Source organism: Petromyzon marinus, unplaced genomic scaffold, assembly GCF_048934315.1.
Source record: "Petromyzon marinus isolate PM22_M1 ecotype Great Lakes invasive population unplaced genomic scaffold, UKy_Petmar_22M1.pri1.0 PM_G_Scaffold_10, whole genome shotgun sequence".
In the NCBI taxonomy this organism is placed as follows: Eukaryota; Metazoa; Chordata; class Hyperoartia; order Petromyzontiformes; family Petromyzontidae; genus Petromyzon; species Petromyzon marinus.
Window position 1 is genome coordinate 5,311,684 of NW_027422651.1, and position 27,826 is coordinate 5,339,509.

General features: G+C 47.9%; 1 protein-coding gene across 3 annotated transcripts; it reads right to left on the reverse strand.

The window, feature by feature from the left end:
* Nucleotides 1-16,704: 16,704 nt before the first annotated feature.
* LOC142908611 (potassium voltage-gated channel subfamily A member 3-like) lies at nucleotides 16,705-26,072 on the reverse strand. 3 transcript variants are annotated; one of them, XM_076059375.1, is made up of 3 exons: nucleotides 25,974-26,072; nucleotides 25,610-25,678; nucleotides 16,705-18,911 (listed from the first exon to the last, which is right to left on the reverse strand). In XM_076059375.1, exon 3 carries the CDS (start codon nucleotides 18,887-18,889, stop codon nucleotides 17,501-17,503), a length of 1,389 nt encoding a protein of 462 aa, XP_075915490.1. In that variant the 5' UTR covers nucleotides 18,890-18,911; nucleotides 25,610-25,678; nucleotides 25,974-26,072; the 3' UTR covers nucleotides 16,705-17,500. The 3 variants fall into 3 exon arrangements, with proteins under 3 accessions (XP_075915490.1, XP_075915491.1, XP_075915492.1); XM_076059376.1 differs by having other exon boundaries at nucleotides 25,610-25,675; nucleotides 25,974-26,032; XM_076059377.1 differs by lacking the exons at nucleotides 25,610-25,678; nucleotides 25,974-26,072 and adding an exon at nucleotides 20,088-20,299.
* Between the last annotated feature and the right edge of the window lie 1,754 nt (nucleotides 26,073-27,826).

The window sequence follows — 27,826 nt, forward strand, 5'->3', positions numbered from 1 at the left end:
TTGAGTTATGTAGAAAAAACAGCTTGCACAAGCTTCTGCCCACCCCCCAGCACACAAATCCTCCCAATCCCCCCCCCCCACTTCTCCCTTTCCACCTCCCCACCAGTATATAGCAGCCTATAAATGAAACATGCAAATAAAACAATATGCAGCAAAATCTTGGTTGCATGCTCGTTTCAAATTATTTGAATGATAAACAAAGCTTCGAGGGTTATTTTGCATTTTAGTAAATACCATAACCAAGCAAATGTGAAATAGAATTGAGAGTCAAATGACTTATCATCAAAGTCATTCTCTATCCGCTTCTGGAAGGCCTTCCAATGTCCATCTCTCAATTGTCTTGCGAGTGATCTGAAACAATGATCAGGAACGGAACTCACTGACAAATCAAATGTAACAATCGCACACGTTGGGAATTTCGCTGCGAGACAGAAAGCGGGACACAATGGATGGGCACAAGTGCGAGTAGAGCATATAAGTACAGTACAACAATGGATCCTTCAGCTGACCACCTTGCACCCCTGCAGCTGCCCATGCCAACCTGCTATGCGTGTGGTCAGCACTGCGCCAGCAACATCCAAGTTAAAACCTGATTATCTTCCAGGATTTGACTAGATCGGGTACATTCTGGGTTATTTGGGCATAGCTGCTGCTGCAGATGATGATTGAAAAGTTTTCATCCTGTGAACAAACGTAGCCCGCCATTATGGGAATGTGGAAATTTCACCTTGTTTGGTTGCTGGCATTGGTGATGAGAGTCACTCGATGCTTTTTATGTAAGCAAGAAAATACTTCGTATTTTTTTTATGGAATTGATTGACAAATTGTACGTGAATTTAAATTTTGATTTAAAGCTTTCGTGACTGCAGTAATTCATATTCTTAGTTTTTTCGGTAAAGTCACGTTGAAGAGAAACAACAAAATAACAAAATATATATAAAACAATAAAAAATTCTCACGACGTTTCGACCATAACTCAAACGGTCATCATCAGGTGTGTCGGTTTGCATAAATGTATTTTGAAAATGGCATATCTATTTATTTATATATATATAAATAATAACGTTTGCGTCACGCGCAACGATTGGCAGTTTGCCCAGGACTAGTCCATCTATTTTTTGAAAAGAGGAGGGGGGAGACGAAATTTGTTTTTATGTATGCTGTCTGAAAGCCACTGTAAGCGTGAACAATCAATCAAGAACTGAAATGATTTATCAAATCTTTCCAATGATTGCTAAGATAGAATCCATCTTCTCGGTTGAAATTGTCTCTGTGCTTGTATATGTGGATAGCCTCATGAACGAATCTCTCATGGAAGCCAGATGGCTTACAAAGAACCTCCGTCTTGGAAAAGTCAATGGCATGTGAGCCTACTGAATTAGAACAATGATCTGCTACGGCCGAGGTGTTGGTCCTACCGTGTTTAAGGTCTGCTTTATGTTCACGAATGCGGTCCGAGATATGGCGTTTGGTTTCTCCAATGTAACTACTACCACAGAGGCAACTTAGTTTGTAGACACCAGGGTATTGTATGTCCGGAATCACATCTTTTACAGACGGAACCAGATCACGGATTTTATGTAATGTGTTGAAACGGACCTGGATCTTGTGTTTATTCAAGATTTTGGAGATCTTTTTTGTGATCCCAGCAATGTAGGGTAAAGTGATGGTTTTGAAAGGCTCCTCAAGAGGGTTCTTCTTCATGGTTTGAGTGATAGCTTTGCGGATTGTATAGTCGGAGTAACCATTAGCCCTAAGAGATTGGTGTACGTGCTTGAGTTCACTGCTTATGTGTTCCTGGTCGGATATGCATTGGGCTCTATGATACAGAGTCTTGATGAGAGAATTCTTCTGTGATGGACGGTGGTGTTTTATATATATTTTGTTATTTTGTTGTTTCTCTTCAACGTGACTTTACCGAAAAAACTAAGAATATGAATTACTGCAGTCACGAAAGCTTTAAATCAAAATTTAATCGCCTCTACGGGGAGGGTTTTCACATAACTTTAAGATCCTTCAACAAACTCCGGGATAAGAAAGCTCAGCTGATCGAGTCTCTCACCTTCCTGAAGAGATGCCGCGACTCTGGGGTAATACCAATCGCATTTACACTCACCTCTGCTACTGTAACTTCTTCTAATGCGAAACGAATTCTTTTCAAAACTAGCTTAGCTCTTATCTCAGAAAAAATCAGACTTATACGCACAGAACTAGATCAGTTAGACAAGACACTCTACAAATCACACTTATCATTGACGGCAATAATGTCCACATCGGATTGGGAACATGTAGACAATATGACTGCCTCTTCAGCTGCTACTATGTCGACCAAATGTAAGGAAAACCTGATTTCCAAATTTAACCTCCTCTTCAACAAAAGACCGGACCCACACACCAAAAAGTTAGACGTTAATAAAGTCGTAATTAATCGCAGTAACAGTTCTATTTCCGATGGTCTGAAATCCGTTTTAGCTAAAGGTCTAAACTTTGCAGTCACACCTAAACACATACCAGTTAATGATATAATTGCCCAAGTAGACGTTGCTCTCAGGGGCCTGGGTCACATCACTGCAGACGTAGCAAGATCTGAAATCGCTGCAACCCTCAAAAACGCTAAGATGCCAGCTAGCAACCTCAGCAAAGATGAGCGTTTTGAATTATATAAATTAAAAAAGAGGAATGATATTGTAGTTCTCTCAGCTGACAAAGGCAATGCTACTGTAATCATGGATAAAATAGAATACAACAACAAAATTAAAGAATTACTCGACGATGGTAGTTATACAAAAATAAAAAGAGATCCCACCAACAGCCTCGTCACACAAACCAACAAAATAATTTCTGATTCAACCGCATTAATTGATCAATCTAAACAGTTTTCGTTGAAACCTTCTGCTGCCAGGCCACCAAGATTATACGGCTTACCAAAAATACATAAAGTTGATACACCTCTTCGTCCCATAGTCTCTACTATCAGCTCCCCCACCTACAAACTAGCTCGTTTTTTGTCTGAAATCCTGCGTCCTTTCACTGGAAAGACCACCTCTGCGGTACAAAATTCTACTCACCTGGTATCAACAATCAAGGGTATTTCCCTGTCCCCAGACGACCTGCTTGTCAGTTTTGATGTAGTTTCCTTATTCACCAAGGTTCCTGTACCTGACATCATTGCAATCATTGAAGACTTGGTTCATCAAGGACTAAACACTGAGGTACCCCCCCTGGTGAGACACTGTTTAACCAATACATACTTCACTTGGAATGGAACTTTCTACAAACAAACTGAGGGCACCCCAATGGGCTCCCCCCTTTCTCCAGTTATAGCTAACATTTTCATGGAGAAATTTGAGACTGACGCCATCCAGACTGCCACTCTGCGCCCAACCTTATGGAAGAGGTACGTGGATGACACTTTTGTCATCTGGCCACATGGCCGGCCTGCTCTAGACCAATTCTTCGACCACATCAATTCCATACACCCAGCCATCAGATTTACCATGGAAGTCGAAATAGATGGCAAGATACCTTTTTTGGATGTCCTAATTAAAAAGAGACCTGATGGTTCAATGAGCCACTCTGTCTACAGGAAAGCTACCCATACGGATGCTTATCTGAAACCGGATTCCCACCACCATCCATCACAGAAGAATTCTCTCATCAAGACTCTGTATCATAGAGCCCAATGCATATCCGACCAGGAACACATAAGCAGTGAACTCAAGCACGTACACCAAGCTCTTAGGGCTAATGGTTACTCCGACTATACAATCCGCAAAGCTATCACTCAAACCATGAAGAAGAACCCTCTTGAGGAGCCTTTCAAAACCATCACTTTACCCTACATTGCTGGGATCACAAAAAAGATCTCCAAAATCTTGAATAAACACAAGATCCAGGTCCGTTTCAACACATTACATAAAATCCGTGATCTGGTTCCGTCTGTAAAAGATGTGATTCCGGACATACAATACCCTGGTGTCTACAAACTAAGTTGCCTCTGTGGTAGTAGTTACATTGGAGAAACCAAACGCCATATCTCGGACCGCATTCGTGAACATAAAGCAGACCTTAAACACGGTAGGACCAACACCTCGGCCGTAGCAGATCATTGTTCTAATTCAGTAGGCTCACATGCCATTGACTTTTCCAAGACGGAGGTTCTTTGTAAGCCATCTGGCTTCCATGAGAGATTCGTTCATGAGGCTATCCACATATACAAGCACAGAGACAATTTCAACCGAGAAGATGGATTCTATCTTAGCAATCATTGGAAAGATTTGATAAATCATTTCAGTTCTTGATTGATTGTTCACGCTTACAGTGGCTTTCAGACAGCATACATAAAAACAAATTTCGTCTCCCCCCTCCTCTTTTCAAAAAATAGATGGACTAGTCCTGGGCAAACTGCCAATCGTTGCGCGTGACGCAAACGTTATTATTTTTTATATATATAAATATAAATAAATAAATATGCCGTTTTCGAAATAAATTTATGCAAACCGACACACCTGATGATGACCGTTTGAGTTATGGTCGAAACGTCGTGAGAATTTTTTTATTGTTTTATATATATTTTGTTATTTTGTTGTTTCTCTTCAACGTGACTTTACCGAAAAAACTAAGAATATAAATTGTACGTGATTTAAATAATATGAACAAACTGCCTTGTATTCCTGGTTCTTTCGGTAAAGTCACCACGTAGAAGGGACACAACAAAAACAGGTCCCTGCAGGGTGGGCTGGTAGGAACGCAATTTTATTACATTGTTACTTCCAAATGTTGGGTGCAATAAGACATATCAAGTCTCTGCGCTGTCTATTGCTGATTTTACACCCAACAGCATGAGATTTCACTTCGTTAAAGTATTGAAAGGGGACGGACAAACGGACACATTAATCTATTGCAGGCTGGTACACTCAGTTTACAACTTCGTTCCTACCAGTATAATAAAAATATAAAACAGTACAATTCTCACGACGTTTCGACTGCAACACAAGCAATCATCATCAGGTGTGAAAACCACAGCAAGAAAATTTGAAAAAAGTGGCAGTTATTTTTAACGATAGCACCACGGAGAGCGATTTGGCAGTGATTCAGATGGACGAGTCCATCTATGTTCGGAAAAGAGGAGGGGGGGAAACGAAAATAATGGATGCGGTCTGAAAGTCACCGTAAACGTTAAAAACAAACGCAACTTTTTTCAAATTTTCTTGCTGTGGTTTTCACACCTGATGATGATTGCTTGTGTTGCAGTCGAAACGTCGTGAGAATTTTATTGTTTTATATTTTTATTATTTTATTGTTTCCCTTCTACGTGGTGACTTTACCGAAAGAACCAAGAACATTAATCCCTGCAGTCACGAAAGCTTTAAATCAAAAAGTAAACTGCCTTGTATTTGGTTTAACACGTCGTAGGCTTTCGTGACCAATATCATCCCATAATACAGATTTTTTTGCGTTAGATCGCGTCAATATATAAATGTTGTGTCGTTAAACCTGCCACCACCCAACACAGCCAATAAGTAAGGTTTGTGACGTGAACAGAACGTGCCAATTCGTTACTGGTACAGCACATCGGTGTGTTGGAGCGCACAATCACAACATTTACAATCTGAGTACGACGTTTCGCTAGTAATTACAACAAGCCTTATCTGGCGACAGCCAGATTTGTGGATAAATCCTCCTGCTTATGCAATCTAACCCCCAAAAAACTATAAATTATGGATGATATTGGTCGCGAAAGCCCACGTGTTAAACTGACAAAACTCTTTGTTGGCGGTTCAGTGATGAGGGCGGATATGCTATAATGCAAAACAATCGTTTAATTAAATCTGAGATGATTTACAAGCATGCGTGTGACATTTTATAGCACACTATACACGGCAACATTATTATGTAAGCGTATTGCGTGTAAAGATGTGAACCATTAATTTTCATAAATTATTTTCACTTGTGCAAAACGGGAAAAAAACAGTTAATCATGAATTCATGAAATAACCTTGCCTGTAAAAATAGCTATCACAATGATTTCAATGTAATATTTGGTCATTAACATCGGCCACAATCGGAGGAAGTGGGAATATTTCTGGCTGTATAGCATTGCCACTAAAATGCAAAGCCATTCTATGGCAGTTTAGCAATGAGCAATTCCTGAAACTCAAGTTCATCCTCTTTAGGGCAATGTGTTTGACAAATGTCAGTTTCTTTGTTATTTTGTACTTGCACATCATTCCAGGTCCCTCGATTTACAAAAGGGATGCCGTTCTTAAACAAAAAAAGGACTTAAAACACGTGGAAAGCGAAACTGCGTAAATTTAACGATTTTCCCACTTTCATTTAATTTTCGGGATGCGTTTCGGACGGCCACTCCAACTCTACTCCTAACCTAAAAACAGGTCCCTGCAGGGTGGGCTGGTAGGACCAGTCTCTGCGCTGTCTATTGCTGATTTTACACCCCAACAGCACGAGATTTCACTTCGTTAAAGTATTGAAAGGGGACGGACGGACGGACGGACACATTAATCTATTGCAGGCTGGTACACTCAGTTTACAACTTCGTTACTACCAGTAAAGTACACACCTATATCGCTTGTCACAGCGCAACAAAAACTACAATAGAGAACACAAATACCAAACAAATGTATATTAAAGTTAAAGCGAAGACGAAAAAAAATTAACCAGTTAAAAGGGTAAAACCTCTTCCTATATCTTGTTACTGGCAAATGAGGTCTCATAATGTAAATGCTCACCCCAAGCACCTCAATACTCTGATAGTGCGCTGTTTTTGAGTTGTACGCCTTTTGGCGTCTTCTGGTCCAACACCAATGGAGACTAGGCTCTAAGAAAAGCTGTCTCGGGTGTGAACCAATCAAATTCAAGGACAGTGCATATTATTATCAGAGTTGTCTCTTTTGTTTGCATTTTGACTGCTTGTGTTGTGGTTATTGCAAACATGATGCCTTGAATAAAGGTGTCAGTTTTTGTGCCAGTTAAAAGGGTAAAACTTATTACTATAACTCGTAAAAATCTCTGCATGTTGGAATGACTGGAAAGTTGACGTGCTGTAGGGATGCTGAGACTCTCTAGCGGATGGATGACGCAGCCTCACGGCCTGTTCTCGATTGATCCGGTGACACGTGCAGTGTGAAATTTCGTTCACGCGGAAAATCGATTTCGTGAATCGAAAAGTGTCCGTAATTTGTACAATTGCGTGAGCTAATTCCTTTGTCAAAGCGTTTTGCTTCCTCTCACACGGCTTAAAGGACGCGACCTGGGCTTGGCTGTTTTCACTCCAACGCTGTCCTCATGACAGCACGGTCCCTTCACCTGATGAAGGCCGCTTGTGTTGTGGCCAAAACGTCGTGATTTTTGTTATTTTATTTTTTGACCTACGTGACTTTACCGAATAGAACCAAAGAGTGATTGCGTGAGCGCCAAATGTCGTGAGCCGAACGTTCCTAAATCGAGGGACACCGGTTGTCGCAACTTGCCGTTTCTTATTCCGCTATCGTCAAATGGAACAACGGGGAAAAATGAGTCGATTGTTAACCTCCCTAACGCGTCTATTGGTACAGAACACCCTTACAAGTGTCTCTCTGAACTCGCGAGCGTGTAAGCCATACACAATGGGACTCGGACCTTGAGCATGAGGTTCTGCACCACGTGACTGGTCATAATAATCAAGAACGCGTTTTTCGCCATAGTACAGAAACACCGGCAGCGCCAAAAAAGAAATCTGCACCAAGTGGTACGTGACGGTTTTGCGAGCGCGCTTGGTTCGCCATCCCTAAGTTTCCCGCTGCGCTTTCCTGCAAATTGTATACAACGCGGTTGAGTGAACAGAACTTCGTCATGCGAGTTGGAATAAGCGAATGTATGGCTGTTTCTGCGTAGCATCACGCATGGTGGGATGCTTCTGGATACTACCCACGTGCATCAAGTCTTTGTTCAGCTTGCATACGCATCTCACATGTTATCGCGGATTGTGATTTACCACCATTTAAGTTGTTATAACGCGATGTTTCCATAACGCGCAGTTCTTCAGGAAAGCAACTACCATATTTGTTTCTATCTACGTGGCTTTACCGAAAGACCCAAAGAATAACTACCACATTATATGAGAACACATATAGCTTACAACTGTAATTGAACTCGGGCCGATGGATAAACTTGCGGTGTGGTAACTACCGTGCCACTCATGCCCCTAGTTTGCATAACAATTGCTTTTTCTTAATGTTACGTATGAATTGCTCTTACCTGGTATGAATATAATCAACACTTGATGTAATGGAGTAACAAGTTGTAACGTCCGCTACTGTCATATTATACGTGTAATTAAGTAAAGGGCTGGCCAAGCGAATTGTGAGGTGCTTTGTTAATCAAAACAATCCCTAAAGATGTGGCAAGAGCCAATGTTCACGATTGTGTGGACCGGGTGAGTTTTATGCATTCTCTAATGATCTCCCATGAAACTTGGCAGCCTGAGCAATTAGCAATTTGTCACCAAGTTCCCATGGGATCGAGCGTCCCCTGCATCTTTTTGCAATGTAACAAGCTGAACGTGTGGCAGTGTTTTTTTATTCATTGCAAATGGAACAACCTGGAATCGTGAGCCTAATTAGAGCGTAACATGAGTTGAGCTCTCGATACAGACGTACGTATATTGGTATACACTCGTGACATTAAAAAGCATGACAATTATAGAGCAATAATACAATGTGACACTTCAAATGAAGAATGCATGCATTTGTATGTAATTTCAGCATGGACACAATGTAATGTAATTACGACATGGAAGCATCAACTATCTTCTTTGGTTCTTTCGGTAAAGTCACGTAGAATGAGAATAAAATAATAAATTGATAAAATAAAATAACACAATAATGTTTATAATAATGTTTATTACATCCCTGCGTATGATGAAAATGTGGTCAGGACCTAAATGCCAATTTGTCGAGATCTGCTCTCCACGAGAGGGGGCTTCAGGAGAGAATTCGTTTAGTTTTGCTGTTCCTCCGTTGAAGGAGCGCAAGGCCACAGTGATTTGCAATGTGGGCCGTAGTTTTGTCACTGGGCACCGTCTTACAGTCTTCTATTTATGATGGAGAGCTTGCCGAGAATGAATGGCAGGCCTATAGTAATAGATTTTACCCTTTTAACTGGCACAAAAACTGACACCTTTATTCAAGGTGTAGTGGAGTAGATAATGCGCATAGGAATTGGCCATGTACAGTACATACAGACAGACAAGGAGAACGGGTCACACGAGGTCGAACAGGTGGTCGAGTCGCAAGTGCTGTAAACAAACCCAAGTAATTAAGGGAGTCGTGGCACAAGGGCTGTGATTGGTCGAGAGGCTGTTAGCGTTAAGTGGTGGCGTCGGAATGTCTGATGAGGGGGACAGGTGCGGGCTGGCGGGAAACGGCCAGCGAGCCACGTGGCAATTAATTAAGGCTAATGCGAGAGGGGATAAAACGCGAGGTGGTTTGAACGGAGGGGAGTTGCTGTTGGTGGTTGCTGTTGGAGAGTTGCTGCTGGGAAGTTGTTGCTGGGCAGTTGTTGGCGAGAGGTGAAGAGATACGGAGAAGACAGCTGGAAATGTTAGGGAAGAATAGATAGAGAGCCGGACCCCAAAGACAGTAAATAGCGATAGGGAGAGTCAGCGTTAGCGGAGATAGATAGAGTCACTGTGTGTGAATAGATGGAAGTCACTGCGTGTGAAGAGATAGCGGCGATACTGTGTGTGAGGAGATAGACGATGAACCATTGTGTGTGGAATAGATAGAAGACGAACCACTGTGTGTGGAAGTGATAGAAGACGAACCACTGTGTGTGGAAGGGAAGACACTGTGTGTGAAGAGATAGGCGAAGAAGCACTGTGTGTGGAAGGGGATGCACGGACGATGCTGAAGTAAATCGGAGTGTCCGAGTTAGCGGAGCACGGAGAGAATTACTGTGTGTACGGAACGATGGAATAAAAGTGACGGCGGAAAAAGAGACGGTTGTCGTCCGAGTGAATTCACGGCACTACATTTGGTGTCAGAAAAAGTACGGAACACGCCACGATGTCAAGGAAAGCGGCAAAGAAGAGAAATGTGCCAGTGGACTCGGGCGGCGACAGCGACACGACGATTTGCAGCCCGGCCAGATGGCCGGCAGTACTCTGGACGGTGACAGCGGTTCGGGTGATGCTGAAGGCCCAGGATCGCCGGAGGATTGGAGAGTCCTCATGACCCAGTGGGAGGCCAGAATGGAGAAGTTGTCGGAGGAATTCCAGAACTTCTTGACGGAGAACCGCATTCAACTACCCGTACCGGGTCCACCACCGGAGGTTGCCGCTCAGCCGGAGCGGTTGGAAGAAGATGACGACGAAGACGACCAGTCGGAGGGACCGCCACGACGGCTACACGTACAACGATTTGAGGCCAAGGTGGGAGATTGGACGGCATTCATACGAAGATTCCGTGCGGCTTACGAGTCCCTGAAGTGGACGGAGAGTGCCGCGTTACGAGCACTGCCGACGGCATTGGATGATGACTCCTTGGCGACTTTTAATGGACTCCCTGCAGCTGTCAGAAAAACATTGGACGGTGCTATTGCAGCAATGAGGAAGGTCTACGAGCCGCGGTCGGTCGCCAAACGTCGATTTCAACAGAGGAAACGGGAGGCCATGGAGTCCCCCCTGGCATTTCGCAGCGCCTTGCTGGCCCTCGCCCAGGTTGCGTACCCGGTGATGGACGAGGAGGGCTGGGACTCCCTGCTGCAAGAGAAGATGTTACAGCTGGCAAAGGAACTGAAAGTCGTCTTGTCGCTCCCGGACAAGGATGATGACGACGACGTGTCATCGTTGCTGATCGCCAGGAACATACAATTCAACCTTGATATACGAGACGAACCAGCAGCGGCGGTAGCGCAGCCGTCGCTGACGAACCCTGCCGGGGCTGCGAGCACGGTGGCGGTGGTGGTGGACGAGGCGCCTCCGATGGCAGCGGCGGCCGGAGTGTCGACCGGAGACCGACGGCGTCGTCCCGGGGCATATGGAGACGGCGTGCATCGGACATGCTACGAGTGAGGGCGGAGGGGTCATCTCGCCCGCGACTGCTGGAGACGAAGAGGTGGTCCTCCGTGGACGCCGAACAACTACGGCGGGTGGTTCCCCCAAGACCAAGGATCCCGGGTGAGTCGAGATGCATTCAATACACGGCCACCCTATCCACATCACTCATCCGCGTCATCTCAACCGTATTCATCGGGTTCGGATAGTACGCATAGCCGGGATATGTGGGGCGCGTTGGTACATCGTGTGTTGGGGGCCGCGCCGGGATCGTCGGATGTGATGGCATGTATTCAAGGTGTTATGGTACGGGTTATTGTGGATACCGGGGCATCGGCAACTCTCATTTCGTTGCAAACATTTCGGTCGCTGCCGACGTCGCCTGGATCGTTAGCGCCAGTGGAAGGGCCATGTGTAGCGGCAAACGGGGGTAGTTTGGGCATTATGGGCTGCGTGGTTGCGACAATTCAAATTGGGGAGGTTATTGTGACAGGAAGTGTTTTGGTTTCAATGGCCTTGGCGGCACCGTGTTTGTTGGGCACGGATTTTTTGCAAAAGATGCCAATTAAGATTTCAGTGGAAAAAGGTTGTTTGGAATTACCGTCGGGGAAATGTATGAAATTTTTGGGGGCGCCTTCGAAATTTGCGGTGGCGAACGGTGTGGTGCAGGCCGTGGTGAGCCGCACCGTGCGCGTCCCGCCTGCATCGCAAATATTGGTACCGCTACGGTTAAAGGAATTGCCTTGGGATGAGCTACAGGAGGGAGTGCTGTTGACACCCTCAAATGCTGTGTCGAGAATGCCCACCGTGGTAGGAGCTTTGACCATAATACCAACTTATTGTGATCCCTTCATTCAAATTGTAAACGCGGGGCACGAAGAGGTTGTTATTCAAGGGGGCACTCTGTTGGCGCACGCAACGGGTGCGCCGGGTCCAGAAACAAAAACATGTTTTGCTACGGGGCAGGATGAAATGTTGTCAAGGGAGGAGGACGATCCGGAATGATTAAGGGATCTTTACGAACAAAACCCAGAGTTATCGCCTGTGCAACGGTCGAGATTGCATGCGTTGCTAGTGGAATTTAAGGATGTGTTCAGTTCAGGGAAATACGTGGGTCGAACGACGTTGTTGCAGCATCGTATTGACACAGGGAACGCACCCCCGATCAGGTTAAATTCGCATCGTGTAGGTCCTCTTGAGAAAGAATGTATTCGGCGATCTGTTGAAGAACTGCTAGAGCAGGATATTATCGCCCCATCGTCCAGCCCGTGGGGAGCCCCTATTGTCCTTGTTAAAAAACGTGACGGAACCATGCGATTTTGTGTTGACTATCGGAAATTAAATAAAGTTTCGGTGGCGGAAGCATACCCGCTTCCACGAATTGATGATTCGCTGGACGCCCTGTCCGGTGCCAGAATCTTTTCGACCCTCGATTTGTTGTCGGGCTTTTGGCAATTGCCCTGGATAAAGAGTCAAGACCTAAAACGGCATTTCGGACACCACAAGGATTGTATCAATTTAACGTGCTCCCGATGGGACTCCACTCAGCGCCGGCGACCTTCCAGCGATTAATGGAACTCGTGTTGTCGGGCCTGCAGTGGGAGTCATGTTTGATATATTTAGATGATGTGATTGTTTTCAGTAGGAATTTCGATGAACATTTGCAACGGCTGCGCGCCATTTTTGGCAGAGTGCGGCGCGCTGGATTGAAATTTAAACCACAGAAGTGCCAATTGTTGAGAACATCGGTGAAGTATTTGGGGCACGTCGTTAGTGCGTCAGGAGTGGCCACTGATCCGGAAAAGACGAGTTGTGTGCGTACATGGCCAGTGCCGAAAACAGCAGGGGAAGTGCGTAGCTTTGTGGGCTTTGCATCGTATTATCGGCGGTTCGTTAAGGATTTTGCCACGATTGCTCGACCATTGCATACGCTGACCGGGAAAGGTGTAAAGTTTCAATGGGGGATTGCTGAACAGAAATCGTTTGAAGCGTTGCGGGCCGCACTGGCGGACGCACCACCGTTGGGATACCCGGATTTTACGAAGCGATTTATACTTGACATGGATGCCAGTGATACGGGCATAGGCGCGGTTTTGTCACAAATGGTTGATGGCGTCGAGAGAGTGGTGGCATATGGCAGCCGGGTGTTATCGCCGGCGGAGCAAAAATACTGTGTGACGCGTAGAGAATTGTTAGCGATTGTCCATTTTGTTCGGCAGTACCGACTGTATCTGTACGGCAGGGAATTTTTGATCCGCACTGATCACGCGGCACTACAGTACTCGCTGCGCGTGGATCAGCCGTCGGGGCAGATGGCTCGCTGGCTTGAGACCCTCCAGGAGTACTCTTTCACGATCCAACAGGAAAGGAACGCGCCATGTAAACGCGGGTGCTTTGTCGAGGTTGCCGCGACCGGCTGAGACGTGTCGGTGCGCAGAGGGCTCGCTGCGTTGCGGCCCACCGCTGCAATAGGTTCCGCAAATGGTCGCTGCAGCGGGTTCGGGAGTGCCAGGGATAATCCCTGGAGCAGAAATTGGATTGTTGGGGTTGTCATTGAAACAGTGGAAGCAACTGCAGGTAGAGGATTCCTCGCTGACCAGGATGAGGCTGCGTGCCTCTCGTTCAAGGGGATCGGAGGATCGCCCATTTTTGATGTTGACGGAGGGGTTGCTTGTTCGCTGGAATGTGGAAGCGCAAAAATTTTGTATTGTTGTCCCGAGGATGTTGCGGGGGAAACTCATTAACGAGATACATGAGAAATTGATGCATTTGGGGGAGAAGAAGACCGCGTTGACAGTGGGGAATGAATTTTACTGGCCGGGAATGTTTAATGATGTGAAACAGCATGTAAAAGCGTGCCAGGAATGTGCGCGGAGGAAAGCGCCGGCACGGCCATATCGTGTCCCATTGCAATCGATTCAAGTTTCGAGAGTGAACGAAATTGTGGCACTAGATATTTTGGGTCCGTTCCCCGTCACCCCCCGAGGGCACAAATATTTGCTTGTCGGGGTGGAATACTTAACTCGTTGGCCGATGGCCTGGCTGCTAGTAGACCAGTCAGCGACGTTGATCGCTGAGGCTTTCTTGAAAGGGTACGTCTTATATAAGGGGGCCCCGGAACAATTGCTTACTGACCAAGGCAGAAATTTTCATCGAAATTGATTAAAGACGTGTGTGACTCGCTGGGGACCAAAAAGATCCGGACGTCCCCGTACGACCCGCAGACTGACGGGATGGTCGAGCGGCTGCATAGGACGCTGACGTCCATGCTTTTGTCACCAAGTAAACACCGCTCAAGATGATTGGGACCTGCATGTTGCAGCGACGCTGGCCGAGTATAGATTGCCCCCGCATGCCTCAACGGGGTACTCGCCATTTTTTCTAATGTATGGACGGGAACCAGAAGCGCCGGCTATTGTTAAATTGGGAATTCGTAAGCGAGAGAAATCTACGACGGTGCCTGCTCCAATGCAGGTGGCTTTATAGACCGTCTGAGGGAAGCCCGGGAGGCTGCATTGAAAAATACGGCACGACAAGCCGCTAATGAAAGATTGTACGGCAGGCAGCAGCCACGAGAGCCGTGGAGTGTTGGAGATAAAGCCTGGTTGCCCTGCCCCATGGTGCCGGTGGGAACGTCCCCGAAGTTTCACCACCCCTGGCAGGGGCCCGTTGATATTGTGGAGGTTTTACGGGATCAGAGTGTGCGAATAAAATTCGATCGTCGGACATGGTTTGTTCACCCGTCGCGCTTGAAGAAATTTGTGTTACCATATGATGCGTCATCCCCCATCCGAATGCGGCCTGTATTGGATGTGTCCGACGAACCTGTGGGGAGGTCACAAGTGCGCGTGTCCCAGAGATCTACCCCCCGTGTGCCTGCAGGATCGCCCTTTTTGGGCAGGGTTACCGACCGGACGCCGATTGAACGGCCGCAAATCCGGACCAATGGCCATCCCGACCATGAACGACGGACAGCCCCGCCAGTGGAGTGTCGCTGGGACAGGGATGGGTGCAGGGTGGAGCCCAGAAGCGCCCCTCGTTGGCGAGACGAGCGAGGCCCTCCCTTACCGCAGGGTGTCCCGTGCAGGGGAGATGGGCCGGCAGCGGAAACCCGTTTCAGGAGGAATACAATACGTTGACTTTGGGGGTTTGGGAATTCTGTATAAAGGTGTTGTGTGCGTGTCGTTGTGTGGTTGTACAAAATGGTTATGTGTTGCGAATGCGTTATGTATATATGTTTTCATCGTTCCGTCCGCTTCACTCCACTACTCCAATTCGAGTATATCGTAGCCGGGAACGGCTAGGTTCTTTCATCACGGGGGGGGGGGGGGTGATGTAGTGGGGTAAACGATACGCATAATTAAATTGGCCACATACAGTACATACAGACATACAAGCAGAGTGGGTCACATAAGGTCGAGCAGGTGGTCGAGTCACGGGTGGCGTAAACAAAGCGAAGTAATTAAAGGAGTCATGGCACGAGGGCTGTGATTGGTCAAGAGGCTGTTAGCGTTAAGTGACGGCGTCGCGAAGTCTGGCCGTTGGACAGGTGGGAGCTGGTGGGAAAATGCCAGCGAGCCACGTGGCAATTAATTAAGGCTAATTGAAAAGGGGATAAAACGCTAGGTGATTTGAACGGGGAGTTGAGTTGTTGTTGGGCAGTTGTTGGCGAGAGGTGGAGAGATACGAAGAGGAGAGCTGGCAAATGTTAGGGAAGAATAGATTGAGAGCCGAACCCAAAGGACAGTAAATAGCGACAGGGAGAGTTAGCGTTAGCGGAGAGGTAGTTACGGCGGAGATAGGTACAGGGAGAGTTACAGATAGAGTCACTGTGTGTGCAGAGATAGATAGAGTCACTGTGTGTGAATAGACAGGCAAGTCACTGTGTGTGCGGAGATAGATAGAGTCACTGTGTGTGCGGAGATAGATAGTCACTGTGTGTGAATAGATAGATAGAGTCACTGTGTGTGAATAGACAGGCAAGTCACTGTGTGTGCGGAGATAGATAGAGTCACTGTGTGTGAAGAGATAGCGGAGACACTGTGTGTGAGGAGATAGAGAGAGAACCACTGTGTGTGGGAGGAGTATGAGCGGACGGTGCTGAGGTGAATCAGAGTGTCCGAGTTGGCGGAGCCCGAAGAGGAGAATTACTGTGTGTGCGGAACGATGGAATAAAAGTGACAGTGGAAGAAAGGCGGTTGTCGTCCGAGTGAATTCACGGCACTACATTTGTATTCATTTTTTAAATTATTTTTCAATCTACGTGACTTTACTGAAAGAACCCAAGACTATAGATGTTGAAACTGTTCTCAAAGATGAGGGTGGGTGGGGGACTTCTATCCTATGACTAGAGAGACGATGTTCGTACCATTCTCAAATATGGGGGGAGCTGTCGCCTTGGTGCGAACGTGGCAGGCCATGAGGCTTGTTTTATACAAACTTCACCACGCTGCCCAGCGCAGATTGCTGACCCGTTCAGGTATCACTCGCCACAAACACGTGAACTGTGCATCGGACTCGAGCTCAGGTTGGCCGGGTTTCCCCGAGCGAGTGCAACGCCTCATCGCGTCTGCCTTCACAGCGCAGGCAACACGACGAACCAAAGTGCCACGTCGTTACGAGTTGGAAATGAATTCCCTAGCGGATAAACGTGGGGTAACATTAACCTTCATTTGACATTGCTCTACACAAGCCATTGCAGTTTGTGATAAAGCCGACATTGAACTCATCCCAGATCTGCATTAAGACTGACCACCCCACTGTAAGCCGTGAACCCGGCTGCGTTGTGGCCACAGAGGGGAAGGAATGTTCGCGTTGGCAGCCTTTGCATGGTGCGCTTGCAAAATGCGGGCGGGTGGGTGGCTTGGTTTTCACTGCGAACGTCCTTCCAAAATAACGCCACACTGACAACCATGTACACGGAAACACTTGCGTTTCGCGGACATGAAGTTGATTTAAAAAAAAAACATTCATTTTACGTCACTCAAATTTCCCACTCGACCGTTAAAGCGCAGCGACAGGGGGCGGTGGCGTGACAGGTAAGCGATGTTGGCACGCGTTCACCACAAAGCAACGCGGCACGACAGGAAGCCACTGCGGTTTCACTCGCCGCGGACGTTAGCAGGAGTTGCGTTACGTCGCTTGTTTGAAACATTCACTCAAGGCATTTCTTTTTGATGTGAAGCTTTCGTGACTGCAGAGATTCATATTCTTGGTTCTTTCGGTAAAGTCGCCACCACGTAGAAGAGAAACAATAAAATAATGAAAATATATAAAACAATAAAATTCTCACGACGTTTCGACCGCGACACGAGCAATCGTCGTCAGGTTATGAAAACCGCAGCAAGAAAATTTTAATTTTTTTATTGTTTCCCTTCCACGTGGTGACTTTACCGAGAGAACCAAGAACATCGATGGCATTCCGTGACGACTTGGAAAGCGGGGGCATCAGACATCGGCCTCGACGCCTCTTGTCGACGCAGTTGCGGTCGAGCGGCTTGCAGGAGCATCTTCACCTCGAAGGCAGCGTCGTTGCTCACACCGTGGTGCATCTCCGTGTATTTGGACCTGCCCGTGGACGGCTTCCGCCGGGCGGTCCGCGAGGCGCTCGTCGCCGTGCGCCTCGCGGCGGTAAAAGTAGTTGAAGTTTGAGACGATGATGGGCACGGGGAGGGCGATGGTGAGCACGCCGGCGACGGCGCACAGCGAGCCCACGATCTTGCCCACCGCGGTCACGGGACACATGTCGCCGTAGCCCACCGTCGTCATCGTTACGACGGCCCACCAGAAGGCGTCGGGGATGCTGCGGAACTCCGAGTTTTGTTGGTCGGCCTCGGCGTAGTAGACGGCGCTGGAGAAGAGGACGACGCCGACGAGGAGGAAAAACACGAACAGGCCCAGCTCTCTCGTGCTCGCCTTCAAAGTCCGGCCCAGAATCTTCAAGCCCCTGGAGTGCCTGGACATCTTGAATATACGGAACACTCGCACCAGCCGGATCACCTTCAAAATCTCCAGCGACGTGGCCTGCTGGCCACGGCCCCGGCGCTTGGCCATCTCCGTGCCGAGGGTAACGAAGAAGGGCAGAATGGCCACGATGTCGATGATGTTCATGACGCTTTTGAAAAATCCTGGTTTGTTGGGACACGTCAAAAACCTCACCAGCAGCTCAAAAGAAAACCAAATGATGCAAATGGTTTCCACAATAAAAAATGGATCGGTGAAAGGGCTGCGATCCGTACTTTCGACCCGCGTGTCGTTGACGTCCTTTGCCGGGAGAAAATTCCGTCTATTCTCGTCCCTGAATTCAGGCAGAGTCTCGAGGCAGAATACTACGATGGAGATGAGAATGACCAGTACGGAAACGATGCCAATTCCCCTGGCCGGGACGGAACTCTCGGAGTACTCGAACAGCAGCCACACCCGCCGCTGGAACTCGTCCGATGGCAGCGGCTCCTCCTCCTCCTCCTGGATTAAGCCCTCGTCCTCCCGGAACTTGACCACGGCCTCGCCGCTGAGCTCGAAGAACTCGATCTCCTCGCCGAACACGTCGACTGAGACGTTGGCCGGCCGCCTGAGCCGCCCGCCGGACTGGTAGTAGCAGAGGATGGCGTCGAAGCTCGGCCGGTTCCTGTCCAGGAAGTACTCGTCGCGCAGGGGGTCGTAGAAGCGCGACCTCTTGCCGGGGTCGCCCAGGAGGGTGTCCGGGAACCGCTCGAGCGTCTCGAGCCGCGTCTCGAAGCGCAGCCCCGACACGTTAACGACGATCCTCCCGCAGTCCTCGCGCGTCAGCGGCGCTGCCGTCCCGGCGCCGGCTTCGAGCGGCGCCGCCTCGTCCATGGCGTCTGGGGGCGGGGTCAGGCTGGCAGGCGGCGGATTTCGACAGCGAGAAATGTCAGTGGGTACAAAGCCACGTGGGGTAAAAAAATATACGCGGGAAATCAGCGGCGGCGGCACAGGAATGAAATTGTATGTTTCGTATAAGTAAGAGTGGCTGTAAATACTCTTTGGTTCTATTCGGTAAAGTCACGTAGGTAAGAATAAAATAACAAAAATCACGACGTTTCGGCCACAACACAAGCGGCCTTCATCAGGTGAAGGGACCGAAACGTTGTGATTTTTGTTATTTTATCTTTTACCTACGTGACTTTACCGAATAGAACCAAAGAGTATGGATCGTTGCAGTCACGAAAGCTTCAAATCTAGAACTCCATCCGTCTGTTCCTGGCCCGGCACCCTCTTGTCAAATTGTAGAACCCATTGGTGGCACCGTGAGTCAAGAAATTTGCCCACCCCTGGGTTGGACTCTCGGGCGCGTTCTGCGCTCCTCTGGCTGTCACTCGGACTGGAAGAGTCACACTCCGACTCGGTGCATCACACAGCCTTGAGAACAACGTTTAAACTATACTCTTAGCTCTTTCGGTAAAGTCACGTTGAAGGAGACACAATAAAATAATAGTTTCATATATATTATGAGACCTCCTTTGCCAGTAACAAGATATAGGAATAGGTTTTACCCTTTTAACTGGCACAAAAACTGACACCTTTATTCAAGGCATCATGTTTGCAATAACCACAACACAAGCAGTCAAAATGCAAACAAAAAAGACAACTCTGATAATAATATTGGCACTTTCCTTGAATTTTGACGTCTTCTGGTCCACACCCGAGACGGCTTTTCTTAGAGCCTAGTCTCCACTGGTGTTGGACCAGAAGACGCCAAAATTCAAGGACAGTGGATATTATTATCAGAGTTGTCTTTTTTGTTTGCATTTTGACTGCTTGTGTTGTGGTTATTGCAAACATGATGCTTTGAATAAAGGTGTCAGTTTTTTGTGCCAGTTAAAAGGGTAAAACCTATTCCTATATGTTTTATATATTGTATTATTTTATTGTTTCCCTTCAACGTGACTTTACCAAAAGAGCTAAGAATATGAATCACTGCAGTCACGAAAGCTTTAAATCAAAATTTAACGTTTAAACTATTTCGTGGAAGTAAGTTGTTTTTGCTGTTGTCAGCAGGCGCATCTCTACACACTTGCAATGTCCTGCAACAGGCGGTGGCCTTGGGCTGCGGTCGTCTTTGCAACAGAGCTGCACTAAGCTCAGTGGGCCTCCTCAGCAGCTGCTGAGACTCAAGTCTGTAACGTGGATGAAGCAGCGGTGCAGTGGTTAGAACACTGAGCCATGACCCCATCCACCTGAGTTCAACTCCCGGCAATGGATAACATCAGTGGCCAATTATATAGGAACCTTGCCCTGTTCTGTCCCACCCGACATCCCCACCACCACCACCAACATCAACATCACGACCACCACCAACCAACATCATCACCACCACCAACATCATCACCACCAACATTCCCACCACCACCACCACCAACATCATCAATCATCACCACCACCACCATCATCACCACCAACATCACCACCAACATCACCATTACCACCAACAACATCACCACTACCAACATCACCACCACCAACATCCCCACCACTGCCAACATCACCACCACCAACATCACCACCACCAACATCACCACCAACATCACCATCACCACCACCATCACCACCAACATCACCACCACCAACATCACCACCACCAACATCACCATCACCACCACCAACATCACCACCACCAACATCACCACCACCAACATCATCACCACCAACATCACCACCACCACCAACATCACCACCACCATCACCACCACTAACATCACCACCACCACCACCATCATTAACACCACCACCAACATCACCACCAACATCACCACCATCACCACCACCACCAACATCACCACCACCAACATCCCCACCACTGCCAACATCACCACCACCAACATCACCACCACCAACATCAGCACCAACATCACCATCACCACCACCACCACAATCACCACCACCAACATCACCACCACCAACATCACCACCACCAACATCACCACCACCAACATCACCACCACCAACATCATCACCACCAACATCACCACCACCACCAACATCACCACCCCCATCACCACCACTAACATCACCACCACCACCATCATTATCACCACCACCAACATCACCACCACCAACATCACCACCATCACCACCACCACCAACATCACCACCACCAACATCACCACCATCAACATCACCACCACCAACATCACCACCACCACCATCACCACCACCACCACCACCAACATCACCATGACCACCACCACCAACATCACCACCACCAACATCACCATCAGCACCAACATCACCACCACCACCACCACCAACATCACTATCACCAACATCACCACCACCACCAACATCACCAGCACCACCAACATCACCATCACCACCACCACCACCAACATCACCACCAACATCACCATCACCACCAACATCACCACCAACATCACCACCACCAACATCACCACCAACATCACCACCACCAACATCACTACCACCAACATCACAACCACCACCATCACCACCACCAACATCACCACCACCACCAACCTCATCACCACCACCAACATCACCACAACCACCAACATCACCACCACCAACATCACCACCAACATCACCACCACCAACATCCCCACCACCACCAACATCACCACCAACATCACCACCACCAACATCACCACCACCACCAACATCACCACCACCAACATCACCACCACCAACATCACCACCACCAACATCACCACCAACATCACCACCACCAACATCCCCACCAACATCACCACCACCAACATCACCACCACCAACATCACGACCACCACCAACATCACCACCACTAACATCCCCACCACCACCAACATCACCACCACCACCACCAACACCACCACCAACATCACCACCACCAACATCACCAACATCACCACCACCAACACCATCACCACCACCACCATCACCACCACCACCAACATCAACATCACCACCACCACCATCACCACCACCACCATCACCACCACCAACATCACCATCACCACCACAAACATCACCATCACCACCACCAACATCACCACCACCATCACCACCACCATGAACATCACCATCACCACCATCACCACCACCACCATCACCACCAACATCACCAACACCACCATCACCAACATCACCACCACCAACATCACCACCACCACCAACATCACCACCACCAACATCACCACCAACATCACCACCACCAACATCCCCACCACCACCAACATCACCACCACCAACATCACCACCACCAACATCACGACCACCACCAACATCACCACCACTAACATCCCCACCACCACCAACATCACCACCACCACCAACATCACCACCACCACCACCAACATCACCACCACCAACATCACCACCAACATCACCACCACCAACATCACCACCACCAACATCCCCACCAACATCACCACCACCAACATCACCACCACCAACATCACGACCACCACCAACATCACGACCACCACCAACATCACCACCACCAACATCACCACCACCACCAACACCACCACCAACATCACCACCACCAACATCACCAACATCACCACCACCAACACCATCACCACCACCACCATCACCACCACCACCAACATCAACATCACCACCACCATCACCACCACCACCATCACCACCACCAACATCACCATCACCACCACAAACATCACCATCACCACCACCAACATCACCATCACCACCACCATGAACATCACCATCACCACCATCACCACCACCACCATCACCACCAACATCACCAACACCACCATCACCAACATCACCACCACCAACATCACCACCAACATCACCACCACCACCAACATCACCACCACCACCAACATCACCACCATCACCACCACCAACATCACCACCACCACCATCACCACCACCACCAAAATAACCATGACCACCACCACCAACATCACCACCACCAACATCACCATCAGCACCAACATCACCACCACCAACATCACCACCACCAACATCACCACCAACATCACCACCACCAACATCCCCACCACCACCAACATCACCACCACCACTAACATCACCACCAACATCACCACCACCACCAACATCACCATCACTAACATCCCCACCACCACCAACATCACCACCAACATCACCACCACCAACATCACCACCACCACCAACATCACCACCACCACCACCAACATCACCACCACCACCAACATCACCACCACCACCACCAACATCACCACCACCAACATCACCACCACCACCATCACCACCACCAACATCACCACCACCATCACCACCACCAACATCACCATCACCACCACAAACATCACCATCACCACCACCAACATCACCACCACCATCACCACCACCATGAACATCACCATCACCACCATCACCACCACCACCATCACCACCAACATCACCAACACCACCATCACCAACATCACCACCACCAACATCACCACCATCACCACCACCAACATCACCACCACCACCATCACCACCACCACCAAAATAACCATGACCACCACCACCAACATCACCACCACCAACATCACCATCAGCACCAACATCACCACCACCAACATCACCACCACCACCAACATCACCACCAACATCACCACCACCAACATCCCCACCACCACCAACATCACCACCACCACTAACATCACCACCAACATCACCACCACCACCAACATCACCATCACTAACATCCCCACCACCACCAACATCACCACCAACATCACCACCACCAACATCACCACCACCACCAACATCACCACCACCACCACCACCAACATCACCACCACCACCACCAACATCACCACCACCAACATCACCACCACCACCATCACCACCACCAACATCACCACCACCACCACCACCAACATCACCACCACAACATCACCACCACCAACATCACCACCACCAACATCACCACCACCACCATCACCACCACCAACATCACCACCATCACCATCACCACCACCAACATCACCACCACCAACATCACCACCACCAACATCATCACCACCAACATCACCACCACCACCAACATCACCACCACCATCACCACCTCTAACATCACCACCACCAACATTATCACCACCACCAACATCACCACCACCACCACCAACATCACCACCATCACCACCACCACCAACATCACCACCACCAACATCACCACCACCAACATCACCATGACCACCACCACCAACATCACCACCAACATCACCACCACCACCAACATCACCACCACCACCACCACCAACATCACCACCACCAACATCACCACCACCACCATCACCACCACCAACATCACCACCACCACCAACATCACCACCACAACATCACCACCACCAACATCACCACCACCAACATCACCACCACCACCACCATCACCACCACCAACATCACCACCATCACCATCACCACCACCAACATCACCACCACCAACATCACCACCACCAACATCATCACCACCAACATCACCACCACCACCAACATCACCACCACCATCACCACCTCTAACATCACCACCACCAACATTATCACCACCACCAACATCACCACCACCACCACCAACATCACCACCATCACCACCACCACCAACATCACCACCACCAACATCACCACCACCAACATCACCATGACCACCACCACCAACATCACCACCAACATCACCATCAGCACCAACATCACCACCAACAACATCACCACCACCACCACGACCAACATCACCACTACCAACATCACCACCACCAACATTACCACCAACATCACCAGCACCACCAACATCACCATCAGCACCACCACCACCAACATCACTAAATTCAGCTGACATAGCAAAGGGTGTTGAAAACAACACTATTTGTGTTATGCAGAAATGCATTAATTAACATTCAATCGCAACTTAGAGGTGTGAATCCAGGCTCAGATGTCCTTGAATGCTGGGATGAACAGATCCGACTTCAGCTGAATGTGTGTGCTGACTCCATTCTTATAAAGAGTTCCATAGGAAAACAAAAATAAACTATTGTTTTGATATAACCTCCGTGTTCAACAGAGTTAATATACTTTACTGCAAACACAAACTTGACACTGTCACACACTGCCATGGGTAAACAGGTGGTGGTGTGACCAGAACCATGCCTGGCCACCTTCATCTGCTCAGCATTAATTCTTCCTCACGCCACCAAATAATGAATCGAGGATCAATCAACATAGTCGAGGCTACCCGTGTCTCTGTCTCTCTCTCCCCGTGGTGAAGGTGTTCCCCTCCACACATTCAGAGTCAACAGCGGCACGCGCTTAGCGTCTTTGACCAATAGACATTGACGCACATATTGTTGGTTCTTTCAGTAAAGTCACATAGATAGAAAATAAAAATAACAGATTAAATTCAATAAGATAAAGACCACTTGTGTTGCGATCGAAACGTCGTGGGTTTATTGCTTCATTTTTTATTTTTTATTTTTCATTAAATTTATTATCTTTTATTTTATTTTCTATCTACGTGACTTTACCGAAAGAACCAAGAATATTAATTCCTGCAGTCACCAAAGTTTTAAGTAAAAACATTCACACACGTTGACAAAGCCTCACCTTGTGTTGTTGTGGGCAGGTCGCTTCTGATAACAAGAGCGGTATAGCAGCTCAAGCGGGCTTGGCCTGCTAACAAAAGAAAATAAAAACTGCGTGAATATTTACAATAAAACAAAGTTACAAAGTGGCGAGCCGGGTGAAGACAAATTAAACTTAAGCGAGATAATTAAAGTGAATGCAATCAGGCGAGGGCAGGAGGCAAGGCCCCGCGTGGCTAGGCCCCGCGCTGTAAAGTTCCAACCTGGACATCGATTCCCATGCTCGCTGCTACTCAACTGACATCCCTACGAGAGAGAGCGAGGCTCTACCTTGGTAAACAACAACAACAACCACCACCACAACCACAACGATGAGAATTTCTCACCTCGGATTTCAGTGCAAGCGCGCACACGGCAGCTTCCTGTTGCCTCGCAACTGCAGGAACTAGTATGACGTCACTTCCCTCCCAAGAGCGGCTGTTACTGTATAAATTATGTTAATGAGGCCGGCCCATATGTCGAGAGATGGGGGCGTGGGCGCTGAACCTGTCGCAATAAACTCGCGACGGCTTTAACGGACACATTATGTTAATGAGCCACCAGTCACTGGGCGCAGCTGTGCCCAAATAAGGATTGCCACTGGAACGATATCGGCAGTGACCCAAACGGAGGTGACGTCACGCTCAAGTGCGCGGTGGACGGGGGAGGGCTGAATAACCTGGTGACATGACGTCACTAACGAGGTACACCTCACCCTGGCGTTTCACACCGATGAGGTAATGCAGAGTGGTGACGTCACAGAGTTGGAGTTTAAGTTGATTTAGATTGGGTGTGTGAGCTCAACAACAACGTGGACATTATTGTGTATACACTGTGTGTGTGTACACTGTGTGTGTGTACACTATGTGTATACACTGTGTCACTGTGTCGCTGTGTCACTGTGTGTGTACACTGTGTGTATATACTGTGTGTGTACTCTGTGTGTGTACACTGTGTATATACTGTATGTACACTGTGTGTACACTGTGTGTACTATTTGTGTACACTGTGTATACACTGTGTGTTCAATGTGTGTGTACATTGTGTGTACACTGTGTATATACACTGTGTGTATACACTGTGTATACTGTGTGTGTACACTGTTTGTGTACACTGTGTGTACATGTGTGTGTACTGTGTGTGTACACTGTGTGTGTACACTGTGTACAGTGTGTACACTGTGTACACTGTTTGTACAGTGTGTGTGTACACTGTGTGTACATTGTGGGTGTACACTGTGTGTACACTGTGTGTGTGTACATTGTGTGTGTACACTGTATGTACACTGTGTGTGTGTACACTGTTTGTGTCCGCATTGAACCGAACCCCCGGCAAGGCCATCTGCTTAATGACGAGAGAAAATTCACGCGAAATGTCCTTTTCAATGAAGTCTTCCAGATGTAAATTGATACAAGCTTTTAATGAAGAAATAAAATCATCTAATGCAAAACACAACACAATTCAAAGATGTTTCATTTTAAAACTTCAAAACGGAGCATGGAGTACTTGCGTGAATGCGTCCTTCGTGTGCAAATGTTGTGACTTTCCTGGCCTGAAGGCCGTAAATGTGTTGGACCCTTATTGGTGCACAGCGTCTCAACAACAGCAGTGGGGTTTGCTTCAACAGATAGGTAACGAACATCCAGACGTGAATCAGCAAGGAGCATTTCTAGTCCCAGTTAGACAAAATCTACGTCAACACGTAAGACAAAACTACAATTTGTGTTGTAGAGAATGTACCTCCTCCTATACGTGTAACTTTCAAGTGGTATGCCTTGTAACTGGTGAATGATCCGAGCGTGCTCCCTATTTCAAAGATAATGAGTTGCTCCAGAGGCAAACGCTTCGTGAAACACGAAAGTACCCTTTGACCTGTATCACAAGAACAACGGGTCTCACCTGAGTCCTCTGTACAGGTTACTTCCAAACACACACACACTTTGTCCTAACATCACTTATTCAATGTGTGACCCTCAGATAAAATGTTAAATGCACAATCAGACAAGTATTCATTATAAATCATTGACGGGCATATTAGCAACATTGAATTACTGCAGCGAAATTGACTGCATCACGTTACATCGTATTAACAAGAAGTTATTTTACAAATACGCACTGTCTTCTTAACCGTGTATGTACAACGTACTATTGTTGCGTCATTCAAAACGAGTAGGCCGTTGCATGCTGGCGTCTGGGTCAA